Raw genomic sequence first — 10,000 nt, 5'->3', positions numbered from 1 at the left:
CTATCACCTGTTACTATATTACACTATTTTACACCATGCACCCAGAGTGCATGCGTGTGCATTTCTCCAATGATTACCAGAAGCACATTAACCTTAGCCTTGAGCTCTTTAGCAATTAGCCCACAATAACAGCATTAAAGTACGAGAGAAAAGCAACTAAACATGAAGGGGCCAAAGTGATTTCCTGAGACAAAGCAGCAAAAGAATGAGGAGATTATGTCCACCATTTTGACTTGGGCCGTGCCAGTGTGAATCTACAGAGAGCGCAGGCAGCGTTTTCTCATTTTTTTTTAATGAATAGAGAGACCTTTTTCTGATTGAATTACAGGCAGGCATAGAAGGGTTACTGGCGCAAAGACCCGAGAATGCTTTGGTTTCCTCAGTAACAGAATCAAAACGAAAACACAAAACAGAACAAGATGAATGAGAGAAAGACAAAAAGGCAGGGCGTGTTCCCCCCTTCTTTAAGGGAACAACGAGCGCCCATGACCGATCCTCTCGGCTGAGGAGATAACGGAGAGAGAAAAAGAGAGAGAGAGAGAAAAGCGGGTGAATTAAATGGAAGTATAGCAGTATTTGACATCTGTGCTCCCATTTGGTCTCAGTCTTGAAACCTTTTTTTTGTGTGTTTGCACAGCTTCACTCTGGGGCAGACCAGGCCCCTGTCAACACACACACATATACACACACACACACGAGTGCACGCACACTCACACACACACACACACACACACACATGCGCGCACACGCGCACACACAAAAAGGGCCCTTTTTTCCACATTGGGCCATATGGTGCGGACAGGCGCACGGAAACAATTCTCTAAAGACAACATGCACAGTGCACTTAACACACACACACACACACACACACACACACACACACACTGATCGTTAACCTAGCCGAATGAATCGCTGCCTTGTTCAGCAGCGCACTAGAACCTGTCAAGAAGAACTCCGGCCCCCTCCCTACAACACACACACACACACACACACACACACACACATACACACACACACACACACACACACACACAGACACACAGACACACACACACAATAGGCTAATCAGTTAGAATAAGTTGAAGTCACTATGTAGCACTTAGGCAGCGCGGCGGGCCAGTAGCTGTCCAGAAGGACGCGGAGCAGGGTCTGCAACCACTCACACTAAACAAACCCCGGCTAGCTCCTTATTAAGCCCGTCTCTACACACTCTCCCCACCACACACACACACACTCTCTCTCTCTCTCTCTCACACTCTCTCCTTCTCGCACACGGTCACACACATGTGCAACCATCCTGACAGATGCACACATTCACACAGAAGCACTCATCCCCTTCCGAGCTGCCCCATTATTATTTTTTTTCACACACACACACACACACACACCATTGGCATCTCTCACGCACACACACACACACACACACACACACACACACACACACACACACACAGCGGCCCATCTTGGTCATGTGGAACACATTTCTATGTGATATTTATTGGCACAAGGTTCCATTAAGCTAAGAGGCATCAATCAACCTCTCATCACATATCATATATGATCCATGACTCAGGCTGCCTTCATATTACGCTACGTATGTCTGTCTGTTTCAGTCTGTCTGTGAGACAGACAGACTGCTCTGACTATGTGTGTATGTAACTCTGACTATTTGTATGTCTGTATTTGTGAATGTGTGTTTCTCTGACTGTATGTGTGTGTGTACGTTGCTCTGTCTGACAATTTGTCTGTGTTCTCCAACTAATTTTGTCTCTCTTCATCAGTTTCAAAGTGGATCCCCCTCTATCTCTCTCTCGCTCTCTGTCTGTCTCTAGCTCTGTCTCTCTCTCTCTCTCCCTCTCTCTGTGTCTATAGCTCTGTCTGTCTCCCACCCTGTCTGTCTCTAGCTCTGTCTCTCTCTCTCTCTCTCTCTCTCTCTCTCTCTCTCTCTCTCACACTCTGTCTGTCTCTAGCTCTCTGTCTGTCTCCCACCCTCTGTCTGTCTCTAGCTCTCCATCTGTCTCCCTCTGTCTGTCTGTCTGTCTGTCTGTCTCGTGTGCTCTCTCCCCGGCCCTCACTACAGCTCCCAGTCTGCCCCGGCCTCTGCCCTGTCCCTTCTCCTCCCGTTACCGTGTGGGGCAGGTTTGTTAACGGTTTCAGAATGCAGAGCGCTTCACGTACAATCATCCACAATTGGCGCTGAACAGATTCAGGAGCCGACTCCTGTTTTTTTTGTTATTATAACAGTCCAGCAAACCTTAAGGACTCAAAACAGCTGTGGCTCAAAAGTCGTCTCTTCTCATTCCAGGTCAACCCGCTGAGCTTCAAATAAATGCTCCTGTTTTTTATTTGGCTTTAAACTTTGAAACGGTGCATTGATCTGTCGGGTCTGTAAAATGCCAAATCAATTCACTCAGAGCGGCAGGAGTTTGCAGAGCGCGCTAAGTGTTGAGCCTGAAATGAATTTAGTCTCTGTGTATCTTGCCCCGGGATCAAACGGCATAATTGAATTTGCGATGCACTGGTGATCGTCACGAAATGCGGACGGTAATCAAGGTCCTCAAACAAAACAAAGGCTCCGCAGTTCCCTGAACCCGACCGTATACTTTCCTCCTCCTCACCGCTGTACTCTTGGTTTGTTAGCGGTCCGCACTCGGGGCCCGCCGCCGCACGCAGCCTCACGCAGCCTCACCCAGATCCAGCCGGGATGCTGGCGGCCATCTCGGATCCGAGCGTTTGTGTGGCTGCTGTGGATGGAGGATGCTGCCCACATGGGGGGAGGGGGGTCCGGGGCCCAACGTGAGCAGAAACAGAAGCGCAGAGCGTGAATCTCTCTCTCGCAATGAACACACACACACACACACACTAAAGAAAAGGTGCAAAAGCACCTACATTCACACACTCCAGCAGAGGCTCCCAAATGGACTGAACACACCGTCTCTCTCCCGTCACACACACACACACACACAGACACACAGACACAGACACAGACAAAGTGCGCTTATTGGCATGGCATTTATAGTCGCAGGTTTGATGCAACGTTGCTGTGGATGGCTAGCCTGGAAATCCAGACCCACATCTAGAAAGCTGTAGGGTCTGGCAACGAATAACGAAAATGGCCCAACCCGAGGGGCGGGACCAAGCATGCATTTGAAAATATCACTGGATTTCCAGGGTAGACGGCAGTTTCGCAGCAAATTTCAGAGGTGTGTGACAGGCGACAAATGGCTCTAAATTGGGCTTTAGGCTCCCAAAAGGAACAAAACACACGCACATGCACATGCACATGCACACACGCAGACACAGAGCATTTCCTCCCAGACGTGGTGAGAGACACAGCTGTACAGGGCAACATATGGATCCAATGAATCCCACAGTCCTTCACACACAGCTTGTTAACACTTGTTGGCTTGGATGAAGCTCACCACGCAAACGCTAAACTACAGATTCATAAAATCACATGTGTGCACACATTTGTATTCAGACAGTAAGTCTCTCACATATAAAGCAGTGGGCACACCTAGATATAGTGTGTGAGTGTGTGTGTGTGTGTGTGTGTGTGTGTGTGTGTGTGTGTGTGTGTGTGTGTGTGTGTGTGTGTGTGTGTGTGTGTGTGCATGTGCGCGTGCACGTGCGTGTGTGTGTGTGTGTGTGTAGCTAAAGTAATTGTGCAGAGCGTGTAGCGACAGAGACTCACATCACATAAATTAGGGGCTGAGAGGAAATCACATGAAAACACATGTTGACACGCACCCACATAAAATCAACACAAAACATGAATTGGTAATGGTCTGTCTGTCTGTCTAACTTTGATGTGTATTGAATAGACAGATCTACTGTGATTTGTTTGATTTTAGTATGTTAGATATGGGCTGGTGTTTGACAGTTGAAAACAATCATTGGGGTGTGTGTGCGTGTCTATGGTTACGTATGTGTTTTTTGCATATATGCAAGTATGTGCGTGTGTGGGCACATCTGAGCTTGTGTACGCAAAAGTTTGTGTGTGTGTGTGTGTGTGTGTACAACAGTCATCCCAGGGTATTCCATATGACGCCATAGTGTCCAGGCATGTGCCCATGCTGATGTGTGGATGCCTATACAAAAGCCCAGACAGCCCATAATATACTGTTCCTTCAATGAGCAACAAAAGGCAGCGGAGACGATACAGAACCGCCCCCCCCCCCCCCCCCCCCCCTCCCCCCTCAGCCATGTGGTCATTCAGCTTCATTAATCACATTAATGGATTTCTGAGGGGGGGGGGGGGGGGGGCATCGTAACACACACACACACACACAAATGTACACATAAACAAACATATGCACATTCGCTTCGACTGTAGCACACACACACATCAAATGACTCCACATGCAGTCACATAAAGTGTGCAAAAAGAATCAAAAGCGCACAAAGACTCACACACACACACACACACAACACATTAAGTCTTTCACAGTCTGTGAAAGAGTGAGCGAGAGACGGAGAGAGACGGAGAGAGAGAGAGAGAGAGAGAGAGAGAGAGAGAGAGAGAGAGAGAGAGAGAGAGAGAGAGAGAGAGAGAGAGAGAGAGAGAGAGAGCCATAGGACCCCTTGGCGAGGAGACTTGGGAGCATAATTCTGTGGTGTAATAAGTCTGGGAAACACACAGCAGTGCCATTACAGGGCTGCTTCCCTCCCACCCGTGTGGTCAGAGACTAACCTGATCTGATTCATAGATCCACAGAGACACACACACAGACAGACACACAGACACACAGACAGACAGGGAGTGGGAGGGACTCCTAAAGGAAGATGTAGAGAGACTTGAATGAGAGTAGAACTACAGACATGAACAAGTAAAGGAAGTAGAACAGATATGATCATTCGTCCAATTGGCTCGCTGCTAACCAATTTCCATAGCCCCAGAAAACAAGTGTAATGTGGTCTTATACTGCAGTTACATTGAGGAGGACCCTGCCAACCAAAGCCAAAATTACCATAGAGCTGAACAGCAGTCAACAGGCCCGATTGGCCACTGTGGGGCAGAATAGCAGGACAATTTGACCAATCATCTTTCACTTCAAAAGAGGCTATTGTGTGAGTGGTCCAGCAGAAAACCTAGTCCCGCCCTCTTGTACTATACGTGACAATGAGGCCCTATGAAGCGTCCATGTTTTCCAATGCAAGTGTCAAGTGGGTCTTGATTAATCTTTGTAACTGACGTTAACAAATGAAGCCATTGGCAAGAAAAAGGAAAGAGGAGTTTTAAAGCAATAATTCAAAAATTTCCAAAAGCTTGTCACCGCTTCAGATTCCCCACCGAACCGGACAGGATAATGAATGGCCGACTGGAAAAGCCACAATTCATGGTGACAATGAGGTCCTACTGGTAATTTTTTGGCAGCAAGTGTTTTTTCTATGTGATGTTTTCTTGTTTTTTCCGCAATCTCCCGATCAAATGTTCGTACCACCACTGGCTCAACCAGAGGGTTCAAGGGAAATTGAGTCTTCTGGGAAGCTGCTGCTTTTTAACACAATTTGGGTCTACAGAAAAAGGGAAAAAATTAATGTGAGAAGAAAAGATAACTTTTTGCTTTACAGCAATGTTCTTCATTCACCGGTCTCACCGGGCCTCAAAAGCAACAGTTGACCGGTTACCCCCGGGCAACAAGGCTTTGGCCAACGTCAACCATTTTGAACGGTGTGGTTACCGTTGGCGACGGTCCCATGAAGATCCCATTAGTCCCATTTAGATCGGGAAGTGTACGTTGCCACGGAGATGGTGCAACAATAAAGACAAAGTGTCGAGTTAAAAGTTTAAAAGCGACCCGAATAAATGTGCCGTTGAGAAGATAGAACATTTTCCACTGAAGTTTGCAACGCACTTTAAAAATAACTACATTTAGCACACCAATTATAAACTATATAAGAAAACGAGAAAAAGAAGAAGGAGAAAAAACTGTGTAACCAGTCTGGCATTTAATGGGCAAAAAATCAAGAAAACTAAGTCTAAAGCACAATATGCCACAAGATGTTGAAAGTCTTGAATCAAACGCACACACACCCCCAGATTGACTGGTGTACACCACCGACAGATTCTCTCACTCCAGGGGACAAACAAGAGAGTAGATGGAGAACATGCCCCACAGATCGCTGATGGATGCTGTGTCCTTTAAACCAGACGATCGTTAACGCACTAAGAAATTAAGTCATTAGTTTGTCATGACAGCCGGTGACACCTCTTTTATTAATCCTGGCCTGCATCATTAATACACCCTAATTGTAATTAATTGGTCTTAAGGGTTTCAGGGACAAACACGTGGACCTGAGTGTGTGTGTGTATGTGTGTGTTTGTGAGGAAGGGGGAGGCAGGTCTCATGTTGACAAATGATATGAATTGGGGTTTGGCAATTGGCACACATGCAGACGCACACACAGACATGCACACACACGCATACACTCCATGAACATCTTGTTACAAGATCATAAAAGGATGAGATCATGACCCACACAAAAAGTGACCTTCTGACCCCATTATATGAGAATAGTTCAACCTATTATTATCATTCGAGGCAGCCCGTTTACACACGCAACCATGTGCGTGCACACACACACACACACACACACACACACACACACACACACACACACACACACACACACACAGAGGTAGGAGGGGAAAGGCTGGTGCTTCCTCTGTCTTCTGTGTGTCTGTGCGTGCGTGTGTGTGTGTTGTTTGTGATCCTACTGAATAGTCTCTAGTCAACATTCCACAGTGCTCTCTAGTGCTGAAAAAAAAAAATCAAATCTGTCTTCCACTAGTACATCAAACACTTTACAATATACCACAAGAGACACACACGCCACGCCCCCCCCCCCCCCACCCCCCCCCCCGAAAGCCAAAAGAATCAGACAGCTCAGAGCAATGCTCGCGGGTGAAAAACATCACCAAGCTGAGCAGCTGAACCACCACAGGATAGAACAACACACACATACACACACACACACTCGTTCACAGGAACACTAACATGAATAGAACCATGATTATACATAATCGTGCAGCACACACACACAGACAGCAAACCTCAGCAAATGAGGATGCTTGCACAATCATACAGACTTGTGTTGTATGAAGGCATTTACAGAACCCGCTTGGTGTTTGGCTGTAAGGTCAGGATTATAAAGAGTCGTGCTAGTGACCACGGTGTGTGATTGTGGTGAGTGTGTGTGTGTGATCAGACATACAGCCTCAAAGGGATGGAGGGGTGTGCGGTGCGGCGTTTGTGCTTTGATTATGTTTTCTGGGATATTGTCTAATTGCTCATGTACTCCATTTAACGTGCTTTGCCATTTCATCATCAGGTACCACCTTGTGTTGCATATTTCAGATATTTATAATAGGCCGGGAATTCAAATTATGTTGATCGCCTTCAAAAACACGCGCACAAGTACACATGAAAACCACACGCAATCACACATACTCACACATGCAATTTTCTTCAATTTAATATGATTTATAAGATTGAGCAAATGCCATATGCTCGCAATAAATCATGGTTATTATTAACTCCAAAAAATAGGCGCAGTATATTTTCACAGCAACGGAACTGAAGACAAGGTTATGATCTACCCAGTCTCAGAATAGTTTCTTCTCTGTTGCCTCTCTCTTCAGAAATGACGCCGGCAATGGTTTCAGTGATTTCCTCAAGTTATGGTAATAGGGGAAGCATCGGAGACATTGAAAATGAACGTTTGCATTGTGAAAACACTAAACAAAACTTCCATTATCTGAGCAGGTATCCACTGAAAGAGCCGTGGCCATTAAAAGATAATTTGTGTCAAAGCTATTATGTGTGCGTCTCCGCGTCTTTAGCCCTCGTTAGAAACCGCAAGGAGTGAGTACTCATTACAATACAATGATATGGTAAGGGAGTATCTAACGGCAGGTAATTTGATAGTTGATGTCACAGCTACAGAGTTTTAGTTAAGTGAACAGCGAGGAGAGACGCTGATGTCACTGTGGGCCAAAGATTAGCCTTTCACAGCGCAAGCAGGGCAAAATAAATGGTGACGGCACGTCAGCAACTAATGAGTACGAATCACTGTTATATAATACTTTTCTACCGGTACACTATTGTATTTACTATGTAGTCTTTTAGCAGACGCTCTAATCCAATGAAACATGCTGCCATTTTTTTTCTCTAAAAGTACACAAAGTAAACTCTAAAGTAAACAGGTAGGGGGTTAGGGAATCTTGGGGTTAGGGTGTCCTGCTCACATATGCGTACAGGTAGACTGTGAACATTTCCCGCCCCCCCCAAACAGAAGGTTCCAGAAGAGGGGCTGACCTTTGCTGATCATCAGGTTACAATCGCGTCATGGCGGTCCACTCTCAGACTTGGCATCAGCTCCCGGGAGATGGGGTAGGTGGGGTTGGGGGTGGGGGGGGGGGGGTGGGGGGGTGGCGCGTCCCGTCTCGTCGTCCGATCGCCGTCCCTCTTCGCACGTGTCTCCGCGCCTCAGCGTCGGATTTACCGCCGGCACCGAACCCCAGACGGTCCAATAAGCCCCTGCCGACCGCCCGCCTTGGGCACTAATATCCAAATCGTCGCTGTGGCGTCGGGTCCGAACTTCGCTCCTCCGAAGACACACACACACACACACACACACACACAGACACACACACTCTCCTTGCGTTTCAACTCGTGTGTGTTTCCCCTCTCGGTTATTTTTCAACTAGGCCCGCTTGATATATTCCATGTACCATCCAGCACACCACTCCACACCGCAGGGAGGAGCTGGTAATGCTGTTCTAGGTTCTCATGAGCGAGGCCTCGCCGGTCACCTCTGGTTCTGGGGGGTGGCGATGGTGGTGGTGGTGGTGGGGGAGAGAAGGGGGGTAAGGGGCGGGGGTGGCGGTCAGGCCTGCGCTGGCATCGATGCCGTCATCACCATGGAAACCTGTAACCAAAAGGGAAGACAAATAGGGACTGTGAGACCCAGAAGAAAAATGGGCAACACTCGAGCTGCATTTACTGGAACTTATTATACCCATTTCCTCTCCGGCCGATCTGACTCCTTCTCAAAAGGTTTTTTTTTTTTTGTCCGAAAGCCCGGGTTTGTCCCGGCTCGGGACGTCCCGAGCTTGACTGGCACGCACTGCGAGCGCAGACGCTGATGGGATGTGATTAGCTTCAAGGAGACTGTTCAAATCCTTCCTACTTCATTTTCTCGACTCTTTTGTGGGGTCCCCCTACCTTATAAACCTTTTTGACAAATACACAATTCATTTCTCACGTTCCTGTGAACGCGTCTAGTTTTTTTGGGTGATATACTACCTAGCACTACTAAGCTTTACAGCATTTCATAATAATGGCACACTTTTCTTTAAATCATTTCACACATCGCTGGAACATCTATCACCAGGGCATATGGTTTGTTGACATGCCTCCAATATCTGATAAAGCTACTCTGTTCCTCCCCATGGATTAACGTTCTTGCTCTCTTCATGGTGCGCAAGTGTGAATTTCGTAGTAAAAAGGCCTCAATTCCCATCTTAGTATGAAGACACATTGCACGCTATAGTGCAGCACAACAGACATTTAAAATAACCGCATTGTGTACGTCATGGGTATTAGGAACTTACACTATGTTAGAGTTCAAAGCATGCCACATAGCTTGAAATAAGTTTCCGATAGCTTTTTCTTTATCCATCTCCCACTGTAACATCATATCTCCCTCTCTCTGAGTCAGTTGGGAATGTGTTGTGTTCGGCCCAAAACTGCCATCTTTCCCCAAAAACGAGACTTCCTGTGGCCTTGGACGTCTATGGCTGTGTTTTAGTGTGTAAATCCAGCAGTAAAAGTCAAGTCCTCTCTCTCCGTTTCCCCTTTTGTTGCCCCAACCACGAAACACCACCCCACCCATCTATACCCGCCATCTTTGTTCCTCCGCCTCACTCGATGGGAGGAGGGAAAAAGATGGGAGGGAAAGGAAGAAAGGAAGGGAGAGAGAGCGAGAACGCCCT

The 10,000-nt window shown here is 47.0% G+C and overlaps 1 protein-coding gene across 1 annotated transcript in view; it reads right to left on the bottom strand.

The window, feature by feature from the left end:
• The window catches only part of trps1 (trichorhinophalangeal syndrome I), a gene marked incomplete at its 3' end in the record, with an annotated part of 83,898 nt that extends 75,537 nt beyond the window's left edge, over positions 1–8,361 (bottom strand). Inside the window, exon 1 of the mRNA XM_084484830.1 lies at positions 8,322–8,361. Coding sequence (XP_084340956.1) covers positions 8,322–8,334 — 13 coding nt within the window. The 5' untranslated portion in view covers positions 8,335–8,361. The remainder of the gene's footprint in view (positions 1–8,321) is intronic.
• Between the last annotated feature and the right edge of the window lie 1,639 nt (positions 8,362–10,000).

Source organism: Micromesistius poutassou (assembly GCF_964030765.1).
Source record: "Micromesistius poutassou genome assembly, chromosome: 20".
In the NCBI taxonomy this organism is placed as follows: Eukaryota; Metazoa; Chordata; class Actinopteri; order Gadiformes; family Gadidae; genus Micromesistius; species Micromesistius poutassou.
Note: the sequence above shows the minus strand (reverse complement) of the source record. Positions and strands in the feature narration are given on the sequence as shown.